General features: G+C 36.9%; 2 protein-coding genes across 2 annotated transcripts in view; one reads left to right on the top strand and one right to left on the bottom strand.

The window, feature by feature from the left end:
• LOC121413470 (cation-independent mannose-6-phosphate receptor-like) overlaps nucleotides 1–14,702 on the top strand; it is a 71,784-nt gene that overhangs the window by 13,663 nt on the left and 43,419 nt on the right. The window contains 6 exon segments of the mRNA XM_041606293.1: nucleotides 61–287; nucleotides 3,746–3,905; nucleotides 4,712–4,880; nucleotides 5,977–6,083; nucleotides 7,216–7,518; nucleotides 7,954–8,109. Coding sequence (XP_041462227.1) covers nucleotides 61–287; nucleotides 3,746–3,905; nucleotides 4,712–4,880; nucleotides 5,977–6,083; nucleotides 7,216–7,518; nucleotides 7,954–8,109 — 1,122 coding nt within the window.
• LOC121413471 lies at nucleotides 9,148–14,069 on the bottom strand. Its single transcript, XM_041606294.1, has 4 exons — nucleotides 13,797–14,069; nucleotides 11,264–11,637; nucleotides 9,865–9,980; nucleotides 9,148–9,176 (listed from the first exon to the last, which is right to left on the bottom strand). The coding sequence occupies exons 2-3, from the start codon at nucleotides 11,635–11,637 to the stop codon at nucleotides 9,977–9,979; spliced, it is 378 nt and encodes a 125-aa protein (XP_041462228.1). The 5' UTR covers nucleotides 13,797–14,069; the 3' UTR covers nucleotides 9,148–9,176; nucleotides 9,865–9,976.

Below are 14,702 nucleotides of genomic sequence, written 5' to 3'. Positions count from 1 at the left end.
GAAGTTGTATGGCCATGGTCTCAATAAAATAACATCACACTCTTTTCTCTTTGTTATCAGATGCCACTGGTCCAACAGTACGTTGCCCGGCCGGTTCAGCAGGCTGTCTGGTCAAGAAGGGTCTCTCCATGAGCATGGGAAAGCCTCACCTCAAGCTGGAGAGGCTCTCTGATGATGAACTCAAGCTTCACTATGAGGGAAGGACAGTCCTAGACTCCTGTAATGGGTTTGTACCCACTATGACCATAGTCTTCATGTGCCCGAGGGATCAGGGAAGGTTTGCTGCGGTAAGTGGTTCACAAATAACTTGAAATGGTGGGTGTTTTATAAAGTTGCTTGTACAGTTAGGCATGACTTGATAGTGTTCTTAGGTGCTATGTAAGCTTCACATTGATAACTTCACTATGAGGGAAGGACAGTCCCAGACTCTTGTAATGGGTTTGTATCAACTATGACCATAGTCTTCATGTGCCCGAGGGATCAAGGAAGGTTTGCTGCGGTGAGTGATTAAACAGAATTTGGACTGGTGGGTTTAATAAGGTGTTTGTAAAGTTAGGCATGACTTGAAGATTTTTGATTAGGTGCTAAGTAAGCTTCACTGTTAGGGAATGACAGTCCTAGACTCCTGTAATGAGTTTGTACACACTATGACCATAGTCAATCATAATTGAACTTGGGCCTATAACACAAAGTTTAGCGATTAATCATATGATTGTTTAATATTTTTTATTGCATATAATTAATGTAATCAATAATAAAATTTGGCCATACGATCAAGCACTAAGCTCTGTTTAACAGGGCTTGGTTAGTCTTCTTGTTTGTCAGGAAATTTGATAATTTTAAACAACCCTACCACCCTTTAAAATAACTTTCCAAAGCTCTATGTATGAGATGAAATTAGAAACAGATCATTGGCGGATCCGGGATGGGGGGGAGGGAGGGGGGGCACAGCCGGCCCATACCCCCCCATTTGAGGGGCACAATTAAAATTTGTAATGTAATAATGCCCTTCCTTTTAAATTGAAAACCTTTTTTCGTTGCTTGACAAATTTTTTGTGGACGAAATCCCCTTAAGTTTTGGTTAAAACCCTTATTTTATTTTTTTGCTTGTCAAATTTTTCCTCACGAGAATGTGCCCCCCCTTTCGAAAAAAAATCCTGGATCCCCTGAAACAGATAGGTTTATCAAATGATATGTTTTAATACAGTTAAAAGTTTTAAAATGGCTGTCTTTCTAATTGAATGACAAGTCCACCCCAACAAATAATTGATTTGAATAAAAAGAGAAAAATCCCACAATCATAACACCGAAAATTTCCTCTAAATCGGATGTAAAATAAGAAAGTTATGATATTTTAAAGTTTCGCTTAATTTCACAAAACAGTTATACGCACATCCTGGTTGGTATGCAAATGGGGAGACTGATGACATCATCCACTCTCTATTTCTTTCGTAGTTTATCTCATTGTCAAGTGAAACAGTGATTAATTCCTCCCTGAACATGTGGAATTAGCACTGTATGATTCAGTCAAGTCGGTCCCTATGATCAAATCTGTAAAAAATGAAATTTTGTATAATTCAAACAATAAAAAACAAAAGAAATAGTGAGTGATGGACACCATCAACTGACTCATTGGCATGTCACTGAATTGTGCAAATCATTGTTATCGGAAGAATAAGAGAAACTGTAAAATGCCATAACTTTCTTATTTTACATCCGATTTTGATGAAATTTTCAGTGTTAGGCTAGTTGGATTTTTCTCTATTTATTCAAATCAATATTTTGCTGGGGTGGACCTGACCTTTAAATTTTGTTTGAAAGTTTACATTAATTTTTTGAGGACTGACACTTTTTGGGATTGCTGCTTGGGCAAAACTGAGGATATAAATGGTAAATGTTGAAGAAAGTGATAATATGAATGCAATTACATGAACAAGTACATGATGTTTAACAATTTTGTTGAACTTTGGTTCACAACAGAAAAAACAGAAAATAACGAAGAGTTACCTCAAAATTTTCGGCTGCTAATTGCAACCTTCCGATGTGACCCGATTTGACCTTTGTGACGTAATGGGCGATGATCGGGTCGTAGACATTCGGAAGCTTGTTCAACAAAATCATTATCTTTTACCAACACAGATGAACTTTCATGATTGTACATGGTGTTTAATTGGATAGTCTTCCATATAACATGTTACAGTGTGTTAAATTTGATACAGAGCTAAGATTTAAACATATGTATACAAGTTTCATCCATATATATAATGATCTTTGTACACACATTTAATGTAACTAGAAGCCACAATCTTTTATAAATAAATTATTATTTATATCACATCCTGTAGTTTAGACTTGGTTTCAAAAGGTTATTTGTCTTGGTTTACTTCTATATTTGTGTTATTTTGTATTAAAGTGAGTATAACACAACAGAAATTGTTTCTGTTGTGTGATGTGTAGCAACATTGTAAGACGATACCTTTAAAAAACTTTCAACATACCATTCAGTTTCAGGAAATTAATTTAGTTTTGAAATACACTAAGAATCATGTGTTTATCATGTAGGCTACCAACTTCAATCAATAGTTTTGCTTTATATACACTTCTCTGATTTGTTTACTTTTAAATTTCGAAGGTTTTTGGAAAAAAGTTTTTTTATATTTAAGTGTCAATGGCATAATTTTGTGTACCACTGTTTTATGTTAATTTGCCAAAGTTTTTTTTGGGCAAATTTTATTTGCAATTGGCCTCTGGTTTGTAAATAATAAAACTAATTTTGTCTACAAAAATCATTCACACTGCTTGGATTGAGATTAAAGCTAAATGATAGTACTTAGTTGCAGTAAAAAACTAGTTTCACGAGAAAGTCTGTAAAACCAAGTATGACTATACCATCATGGATCTAGATCTGGTACAGGTACATAAACTGAACTTTGTAAAATTATAAAATCTAAGCTGAAATATGATCACACTGAAGATCGCCAACACAGATAAGCACACGTGGGACAGTATCATTATTGCTGGAATAAAGACCTGACGGAAGTGACCAAATCCGCGCTTATTATGCTTATTTTTCAGCAATTACACAATTTCTTCCAGAATCCTTTGGCACATATTTTTTATTCATACAAACACTTGGGTGGTCATTATATTAGATTCTGTAAAAATTCATTTTGAGATCATTACCAGAACTGGAATTTATCTTTAAATTGCCCAAAGTTTATTCATAGTGTATAGTGTAATAAATAATGTACATGTAGTGTACAATGCATGTGTAAATGTTAGTTTTATATTATATACATGTATATTTTGGGAGTCTGCACCTTAAGACAGATGGAGTATATGGCATCATCGCCGTTGTCATCATCATCATCATGCCACTTTAATCATCATCATCATCATCAACAACAACATTATCATCATCATTCACTGGAAAGGATTTGTGTAGTGACCCAAGAAAAATTAGATCATCATCATCATCATCATCATCATCATCATCATCATCATCATCATCATCATCATCATCATCATCATCACCATCATCATCATCATCATCATCATCACCACCATCATCACCATCATCATCATCATCACTATCATCATCATCATCATCATCATCATCATCATCATCATCATCATCATTATTGTAGAGTGCATAAGTATTGTTTTTGTCACCTACCATTTTTATAGGAGTTAGCAAAGAATTCAATATCCAAAGTTTCCATTGTCCCCCATTTTTCTTTCGCAGACTCGCGGCCCGATTCAATTGTCAAGTACCAACTGCCAGTACCAGATCCAATGGCAGACGGAGTATGCTTGTGAGGTTGATATGCTTACTACAGACACATGTGCCTTCAACTCGCCCACGCATGGCATCGACTTTGACCTTTCACCTCTCACAAAACCAGGTCAGTCAGAGAAATATTACAATACCAATATGATTGGCATGAATTGATATAGTGGATTTTTTTTATACACAGGCACATTTTCTACATGTAGACTCCAGTTTCATTCAGATTCTGGTATGAAGTTTAATTGTTGATAACTAATTGTTACACAAATCTCTGGCTGTATTGGCGCAATTCATTTGCTAATTTGACTCTGAAATCAGTAGATCACAAAACAATAGCACAGAGAAGTACAGAATGAACACACCAAGATCCTTAAACATGAATTTAAAGCTGTAGACTTTTGGGTGATTTTAAGGTCGGTTTTAGCTTTTGATGTTGGTGTAGCCTGTAGGGCCAAGTTTAACATTTTAATTAAGGATGGCATTAATGAAAATCATGCTTGTAATAGCAGAGTCCGGTCACGCCAACACCAAACTTGAAATCCTTCATTGGAGGATTCCAAATCCGGTGTTGAATGTTTGGTGTTGAAGTTGGGTCAGTGTTTACATCAGCACAGCACCAAAATAAAAATATGACTGGTAGGACAAGCCTCACTTGGTGTTTAAATATGTGATTTGGAAAAAAAATTAAACTTGCATAAGGTGACTGCTAGGGATGGGCGGTCTGCAATCTGATTGTGTGCTTTCAACACCAACACCAAACTTGAAATCACCAATAGTGTACATGTATGTTTGCTTACGTTCGTTGTCACATCTACAACATAAGTTTGAAAACAAGCTTTCCTATGAAGGTATCTTTAATGGGAATTAATTTTTTTGACAATAATTATTATTGACTTTCTCTTTTACTGTTTCTTGTCACAGATGGTGATTTCTACCTGATGACTACTGACAGCTATTACTACTACATCAATATATGTGCTGATTTGATAGATTTTAAAGTTTGTGAGGGTATGGCAGTATGCCAAGTAGACCGTGGTTCCAGTGCAGTGTCCGGTGTCTCAGCAGGGCAGAATAGTAGTCATGAATTAAGGTAGGATAGTGCTCTATTTACTTGGATGTTGAGATTTGAAGCTAGCTTATGAGCCAATCTTGAATCATGATGCAATTTGCATCATGATTTTTTCCATTTTTTAGATTTTGAAACTGACAGAATTTGAAACAGACATGTACATTGTGTTTAATCAATACAGTGTATATGACTCAATGTCAACGTATGCATTTATTCATTGACTGTACATTATGTCGTTCATGATAATAAAATATTTCATGTGTCTATTCCAATCTGATAATCTTATTTATGTTACCGGTATGTTGATATTTTTTGTTCTTTTCTCTGTAAGGGTATAGCTTGCTTGACAAGCACTAACTTTTTGAGGTGCTTCCCTTTTTTGAACCCTTTCACATTTTATATTGTCACATCTGAAATAAATGAATTGAATTGAACTGAACATAAAGGGTATATTTGAGAGAATGGTGATGCTATGATAGCAATTCTTTTCAAGGTGAGATTACTACTGATAGACAGTGCTTGTACTGCTGCAGGTGGTAGCCTGTTTCAATATTGACCGAAAAGCAAGGGACCTCTTTCTGATATTTGTCTTTCAACTTTGGGGTGTTTTTTTTTTTGTTGCTTTTTTTCAGTTACCGGTACTTCAATATAATTTATTGTATGGGAACCGTTTTGGCCCCAAATCACCAATCGAAAATGGAACAGAATTGAGGCTTCCTTACTAGCCTGCATTTATTAAATTCTGGTCCCTAGATGGATGGACTGAGAATAGATAGATAAATATTCTTATTAAAAGATAAACAGGTCATTTGATTGAAAATATGAAAATAGTGTTGATAATAATGATGATAATGACCGCTGTGTTGGCTCAGTTGCAAACCTCGGCCGCATCAGACCAAAAGACGTTAAAAGATGGGAGTTGCTGCTGCCCTGTTTGGCGTTCAACAATTAAAGGGATAGAGCCTCGTCGATCTGGCGCTGCACAGCGGCTGTTGGGCCCACGATCAATTGGGCAAAGCAAATTTTCGAGGTATTTCATTTCATGTCTATTTTGAACACAAAATTATGGATTTTCATTTTCATGTGTAATTTTACTGTATATATGTTTTACTCCCAGGTATTCTGATGGAGAATTAACTCTGATCTACAAAGGTGGGGCTGTGTGCAATCATAACAAGTTCCAGAGGACCTCAGTAATCTCATTCCAGTGTAATCAAACAAGTGGTTAGTACAGAGCTTAGGTGTCCTGGGGCCCGTTGCAGGAAGAGTTGCGTTTAAACGCAAGCCAAAAAAATCAATCGCAAGTCCCAAATGCGCGCTTTTGATTGGTTGAAAATCAAGTTGCGCATGATTTTTAGACTTGCGATTGATTGCAACTCTTTCTGCAACGGGCCCCAGTACTTCCAGTGACAATTATCAATAATATTACTGATATACATGTAGTAATTCTTGCTTATACATGTGCTTATTTTATTTCAATAATGGAACACAATTACTTTGGCTTTAGCAGAGCGGCTGTTACGCAATCTGCATTTCAAGGAGTAAATTCCTGCCAGGTTTTGATTTTCCTTACCTGGGTTAAGAGCAACCTAATATGGAAGAAAATTATTGTTTGGAGGACAATTTGAATTCATGACCCTCTGATTGTGAGGTTAAATAGTACAGCTACACCATGACATCATGTACATAACACGCTTTCTTATTCATTTCATTATATGTGACAAGGTATTTTTTCATGCAATTTATTTTGCTCCTTACCAAGTCAATTCAGTTGGATTTTTTAGCTTTCATTGAAAGTAAGGATACATGAAGTTTAATTTTTCTGCATAATTATGCTATGGTTAAGGTTCAAAATTGTCCACACAACACAACAGCATTGTTATTAAAAGAAGATTCACAACAAAGCTGCAGCCTTTCAAAATCAATTTTTACCTCTCTCCCATGGTTGTAAGACAAATTTTGGACATCTTTGTAAGTAGCAAATTTATGAACTTATTTTCTTATTTGTAAATGATATTTATATGCAGTTTCTCTGCATGTACTGAACATTTTTTGAGCAATGTGGGGGTGTCGTGGTCTTGTGGTTAAGGCTCTTGTCTTTCAATCTGAAGGACATGGGTTCGATTCCAAGCCATGGTGTGTTTTCATTCAGCAAGAAATTTACCCACATTGTGGTGTACTCAACCCAGGTGAAGTAAATGGGTACCTGCAGGAAGTAATTCCTCAAAGAGCTGTGCGCTCAAGAATCAGTAGACTAGCCTAGCCGGGGTGATATAGGAGCGCCTTGAGCACCTATTAAGGTGGATATGTGCGCTATACAAATCCTATATTTTTTAAAAATTTTTATATTATCCAGATCCTGGTCAACCAGAATTTGTGACAGAGACAGAGTGCACCTATTTCTTCCAATGGCAGACCAAGTATGCCTGCATGGCTGAGGCTCCCTCCCAAACCACCTGCAGACTGGCCAATGGCAAACAGCGTTATGACCTTTCACCCTTGACCAGAACATCCGGTTCTAACTGGCTCGTACTGGATGGGAGGCATTCCCACCCAGAGGCGACAGAGAGCGAGTATTTCATCAATATCTGCTCTGAGGTTGTTGAAGGGGATACTGCCTCCGAGGGATGTCCGCAAGGCTCTTCTGCGTGTGTTGTAGGTGAGGCTCTTGATCTAGTCTTTCTGAATCATCTATTTATGATTACCTAGATCCCCTTGACAAACAGGCATTCATACGGGTCATTGGCAGCTTCGTTGAAGTGTTTATGAATAATTCCTCAAGTTCTTTATTAGCATAAAACAAATGCAATTACATATTTTTTTGGTTTAAATAGGACAGAAAAAACTTCTACAAGAACATACTAAAATGAGTATAGTCAAGATTGTTTTATCTGCCACGTCTCTATAGCAACCATCTGCCTATAGTGGCTACTTAAACCGATTCCCATGGAGGCTGATTGTATGTATAAGAACCTGTCTATAGCAGCCAACTCCCTTTAAAAGCTGCATTTTGTTTCTCCATTGTATGGTCACCATAGACAGGTCTCACTGTATATACATTAAACTAAAGCTTACCATTATCTCTTTTTGACAGATACTGTTGGCACCACAAGAACAGGTAAAAACCTGGGAAGATACTTGACATCTCCAATGTGGCAAAATGATCTTATCACCATGAGCTACACCGATGGCGATATCTGCAAAGGCAGCACTAAGAAACAAACAGATATCACGTTCCTTTGCAGTCCTGGTGAGTAGTATGGACATGCATTGAGGCCCTATAACATAAAGGCTAGTAATCGATCACAGGCTGATTAAGCATACGCAATAATCAATGCAGTCAATCATAGAAATCACTTCTGGTGATCGGTTGCTAAGCCCTATGTTACAGGGCTCGATTCTTTGCAAACTGGGGGAGATTTATTGTTTTTTTAGAAGTCTCCTGGAGCCCATAGAGGACTTAGAACTGGGGCCCGTTTCATAAAACATTTGCCGCAGCGGCAACTCCCATTTTCAGCGGCAAATCTGTGTTTCTGCGGCAAATCTCAAAACAGCGGCAAGTTTCCGTTTCATAAAACTTTGCCGCAGATACTTTCAGCGGCAAATGACAATTTCTGCGGCAATATTTGACGCAGCTACTTGAGCTGCGTCAAATATTTGCCGCAGATACTTTCAGCGGCAAATGACAATTTCTGCGGAAATATTTGACGCAGCTATTTGAGTTGCGTCAAATATTGCAGCAGAAACAGCTTTTTTATCAAAATATCAACAATTTTGAGGGCCTAACAGCCATATTGCTAAATTTTTTGATGATTTTGATTTGATAAATTGCTTTGTCATTCTAAATAGAAAATACAGGTATTTTTACTAATTGACAAATAAAAAGTAGATATTTATTGAATCATCATTCATTCCTATTAAAGTCACATTTATTTCAATAAATAGATACATATAGGAACATCCATTGTGTTCCTGCAAAATTTACACTTTCAAAAAAACTTTTCTTTATCCTGTAAAAGAATGAATAAATGATGTCTCATTTTGTAAAAGATTGGCTTTTGAGTTTCAATTAGATTCATTTCATTAGTGCTGTTTTTGCTGATGTGTTTGTTGAAACTCGAGTAGAAGATGTGGTTGCTGTTAACGCTCCCGGAGGGGTTGTTGGACATCTTGATGTTGTTGAGATTGCCAGTGTGGTTTTTGCATCTCCTGCAGAAATTGTGGGAAGCTTGTTGGTTGTTGGTCAATGTAGTCGTTACATCTCCCGTGTGTTTGCTGCTGTTTTTGCTCCTGCTACTGATCATGTGATTGAAGTACCTGAAATAGTAATTAATTTATAATGCATATAAGCAAGATACTAAAGTTATTTCTAATTTCACTTTCACTGTTAACCCTTAATAGATACCTTTTGATACTTTGCAAGATTTATCCAAATGGACAAGATCCTCAGGCACCTCCGGGATGACCTACCAGAATAGCCTCACCTAGTAAGGTGTATTAACAGGATTTTGTACTCATTACATTCAGTTGATTTTGCATGAACTCAATTCTTCAAATGAATGTAAAGGGTCTACCAGTAAAAAAAAAATTGTGAGCTTCTTCGGGTAATCTTTCTGAGTCCTTTTACTCCTTTACTGAAAAATTAATACCGGTAATTAAAAACATGATGAAGTGAGTTTGACAGTAATTTGACATGTTACATCTTAGGTGGTAGTGGTGTGGGTCAATCATTATAGAAATGCAGAATATTCATGTACATGCAGGTTGTGTACATGTACCAATTTGGCAAGAGAAAGCAAGTCACATTATCTACCAATGATTGATATTGGTTTGTTACTTTTGCAGCTGAAAAAAAATTCATCAACACCTCAAACTAAAAGTTTAATTCTAAAATTTGGATTCTTGACAAAGAGCAAATCAAGACGACAAAAATCATTCAAATTGTTATCATGTGACTTCCTTCCTATGCCAAAATGAATCAGAATTATAAATAAGTTTAACTTACTGTTAAATCACATTTCTAGGCTCTTTATCTGGCTCTCCAAACCCTTCAGTCATTGATTTTGGCATGGCTTTCTGATACCATCTTGTGTCTTTCTTGAACTGTGGACAAAGCCTCACCTGAAGGAATAAATTAAACTGAAATTTTCAAAAAATGTTTGGCACTATAATTTATTTTCTCACATGTGACTACTAGGTTTTTGTCAGGGGGGGGGTAAGGGGGTCAAGATGGTTTAATATGATGAACAAAAATGCAACAGTAAATAATATATAAGGAATCTCTGGTTGAGAAACGTCACTTCATGCAATTATTCCTCATAATTTATCTTGCACACACATATACACATAGTGAGGATGGGTGATGGAGAGAGAGAGCGAGCATTGTCATTGTACATGCAAAAAGTATTAAATCCATCACTGGCATATAGATGGGGGGGCCAAGAAAAAAAAAAGAAAAGAAAGAAAGAGAACAGGAAAGGGTGAAATAGAGAAGTATTTACTGAACATTATTACGTCAAAATCTTTCCAAATATTTTATTTCTGTATCAAAAAGTTCAAAAAATTTGCTCACTCCCTTCGTCCTCTCGCATCTTTGGAGAACTTTTGTTCCATCCGCCATATTTAGCCCTCTCAAAATATTTGGCTCATAACGCCACTCCATTGTAAGAATTTTGTTTGCTTATCTAACCCTAATAAGACTGCCAGGGTATTTTGGAGGCAGGAAAGATGGGTGGAAGGGGGGTGGGGGCCCTCAAGATTGACAGTTAATTGCGCAATTGTGAAGGAATGCAAAATGCCAGCCACAGATGAAAAAATTGTATATTTGATCATTCTAAAATTATTTAAAATTATTTTCAATTAATATATTTTACTAAATCATCCATGAAATTAGAATTTGGCTGGAAATTTATAAACAAACCCCTTGAAGTTTTATTTTGTTTAGAAACATAAAAATCAATTTTTTTTTTTCCTTTCTGAAGTATTTTTTTTTTTTTTACTTTTTTTATATTGTTGACAAAATTTTCTGATCATAATCACCATGAAATTAATTGATTTTAATCAGTAAAAATAATTATTAACCGGTATGATGCAATTATGAATTTTGGCTAGAAACCGAATTTCCATTGGATTTGTTCATGAAATCACATTTTAAAGCAATTCTGACATGTGCTTACACAACGTTGCGTAATTTCAGGACCGGTTACCCATGTGTCAAAAATTTTGTCTGAAAACTCCTGAATCTTTAAAAAAAGGCATATAATCACGCGGCACCATCTTTCACGTTGTTGATTAATCGTGAAAATTTTTGGGCCCCCACCACCTTTATAGGGTTAAATCAGATTGCAAATCATGATGGGTTTTACTGATATTCATTCTGCAACCCATATTTCAAAGCCTATTACCTGTGGTAGTTTGTTAGTCTCTGCATTTCTACAACTGTGGACAAATATTCTGCTAGAAGTTCTTTAGATGGGCCCTTGGCAATTTTCTTATTGTAGGAGACCGGCAAGCCCTGGCTTTGAAGTTCCTGGTCTATCCTCCAGCTGCAATATCTGGTCAGTTGAGGACTTGGGGGCTTTGTGTCAGGAGTGGTCTTGGTAGTGGCGGTGGCAATGGTGATGGCAGTGGCAGAAGCAGACTTGGTGGTGGTGGCATTAGCAGCACTGATGGTGGTGGCAGCAGTGGTGGTGGTGACTGCAATTGCAGCATTGTTGATGGTGGTATATGCCTTATCACAACCAACATTAGCTCCTGCTGCCACGCTGCTGGTCTCCATCTATTATGTTTTAAGTAGAATAAACATTTGATTATTAACACATCAACTTCAGAACACTAGCATATTGATAATAAAACTTGTAGATATAGCAGTCAAAGCATAAAATGAACTTCCACAGAAGAGTACTTGCACCTTCCTCTAATAGAATTTCAGACCACCTTGAGGATGTTATGCTCAAAGCAAGGTTCTTATTTGACAACATTGGTCAGAGGAACATGGATTTAAATGTCAGAATACAAGAACTGGTATCATTGGTTGATCAATCATACTGTATAATAACCCATTTAGATATATTTTGACCAATTATTTCTTGTTGAAACACATGTCTTTGTTATCAATCTTGTAGGGTATAGAGTGCATGCTGATGCTATAGTTATCAGTGTTGTATACCGAGGCTGGCCTCGGGACCAGAATTTGCATCCTCGAAGCCTGATGTCTCGGCCTCGGTCGCTCTGTCTTGATATTTCAGCTACGAGGCTTGACAAATGCGGTCATTTCCAGCACATAAATTGTGTCCATCATCAACGTAATATGCAATTTCTAATGCACACATTATTAGATCTAGATTCCCCCCCCTCTATAGATTATATATACGGTAATATATTTTGCCTGTTTATTTATTCTATTTTCAATATTTTTATTTCATTTATTCATTTATTTTTTTCTTGAGGGGGGGGTCAATGGTCAATTGAATTCAACAAAAAACATGCAAATAATGCTCTAAATAGCCCTTTATTCCCTTCATTTTTGTTAATTTGAGCCCGCTAAATGTGCATCCGCCGGGTCGAGCTAGTGCTTATCTTGTTGCCAGAGTCGAATTCTACAAGTTCGGATAGGTGGTTTCCCTGGCTAGACCGTCGGGATATCCCTGGGGGCCCCTTGAAAAAATACTTTTTTTAATTAAACAGTGCTCTAAATAGCCCTTTATTCCCTTTAAATTTTGTTATTTGAGCCCCCTAAATGTGCATGCGCCAGGTCAAGCTAGTGCTTATCTTGTTGCCCCAGTCGAGTTCTACAAGTTAAGATAGGTGGTTACCCTGGCTAGGCCGTTGGGATATCCCTTGGGGCCCCTTGAAAAAATACTTTTTTTAATTAAACAGTGCTCTAAATAGCCCTTTATTCCCTTTAAATTTTGTTATTTGAGCCCCCTAAATGTGCATGCGCCGGGTCAAGCTAGTGCTTATCTTGTTGCCCCAGTCGAGTTCTGCAAGTTAGGACACGTGATTACCCCGGCTAGGCCGTCGGAATACCCTTCAGGCCTCTCAACAAAAAAAAAATTCATACCCTTTTATTCACTGACTTTTGTCCCCTGAAAGTCCTCGTATTAGGGCAAGCCAGTGATTTTATGGTTGCCCGAGACATGCTGCACCTTTTAAACCCCCTAGCTAGCTTTCAAAACCCCTAATTTTAGAATATTGAATATCCGTCCAACTTCACACGCGTTTGAATATCGAACCTGAATGTCAAACCAACTTCACAGTTTGAATATCGAATATCCATCCAACTTCCTGCCGGTCCAATTTTTGCTCACAGCTTTCAAAAAAAATAATTTTGCCTTTTTTATTACTGTCTGGCCACCAAACTTTTTTATACTCGCAAGCCCCCCCCCCCTCCTCAAAATTATAAGAAAAACAATCCCTCACAGTTACAGAGTAAATGTTTGTGTTAGTTACCCCCCCCAAAAAAAAAAAAACATGCCCAAGCCGAGGCCAAACTTGAGCGTGAACACCAATCGAAATTCCCATTCATGATTCTCGAGACTTGACTGTATTTTTGTCGCCCACAACAACCCAAGCCACAAAAAATAAAGGCTCACTCTCACACAGCTGTTCACATATCGCACTGAATTAGGTAATTAAAGACTGAAGTCAGAAAGAAAGACAGATGCAACTCTCAGAGTCAAGACAGAGTCGCAATGCCGCTCATTCGAGCTCCACCCCACACACACCAACACTACTACGCGGAAGCTCCGGGATAGCGACCACTCGGCATCTCGATGATGCCTCCACGATATCCCCGGGCAAAATGCATGTTTACCTCGTAGAAAACGGTGGAAATATGATATGTATTATCAATGTCATTCTTTCGGAAGTGATTTATTTATTACTTTATCAAATGATGTAATAATTATATAAATACGATAAGTAGAAAGTACTTACATCTCCGATTCAAATTTTCCGTAAATTCTGTCACCATCAAAATTTTCTCGCAGACGACGTGTGTGAAGAAAAAAACCGGCTGTTAGCTGCATATCAGGCTCGTTCACGAACTATTTTTCATTTAATTATTTTTATTTACGATAACAATTTGTCATTGCTTTTATGAAACGGATATTTGCAACTATGACAAGTTGCCATTGCAATAACAAGATTTGCCATAGATATGGGAGATGTTACAGTTGCAAGTCAAAAGTTTTATGAAACGGGCCCCTGATGTAACTTTGCAATTATGGCAGCTACCATGGTAACATGGCTCAGCAGCCAATCAAAATCAAGGTTTCCATGGTAATTGCCATAATGGCAAAGTTACATCAGTTGTAACTCTTTATGAAACCGGCCCCTGGTTTGCAAAAGAACAGAAGGGAAGCACTTCATGGAGCCTTCTGCCAATGATAATAAGCTACTGAAGTACGTGCATCTGATTCCACAAAAGAAAATTTGTCATTGAATGATCACTTACTAGATGTTTGATGAATTTTCTGCGGGTCCATCTTAAAAATAGTTGCAATTGATTCAAACTGAAATTCTTGTTCATTTTAGATTTTGTAATGACTTTGGAATTGAAAGCAGTCTCATTTTGAGATTGATTTGAGTTTGATTTATGTATTTCAACTCTTTGTCGGAAGGGGCCCTGATGCTAATTTTGTAAAATCCTTAAGAACAAAAAAATTCCATATTCCAAGCGTGAGATGGCTGAATTATATCTAAATATTGTCCTATCATTCTGGTTATTTATTCACAAAATCTTAGGTACTTTAGATAACTAAAGTTCTCAAATTACACTTGTTGGAAGTTTACATTTTCTGTACAACCAATCAATTAAAAAAAATCTGATTTCTTCTGTTC

Source organism: Lytechinus variegatus, chromosome 4, assembly GCF_018143015.1.
Source record: "Lytechinus variegatus isolate NC3 chromosome 4, Lvar_3.0, whole genome shotgun sequence".
NCBI lineage: Eukaryota > Metazoa > Echinodermata > Echinoidea > Temnopleuroida > Toxopneustidae > Lytechinus > Lytechinus variegatus.
This window is presented reverse-complemented; position numbering and strand designations above follow the sequence as displayed.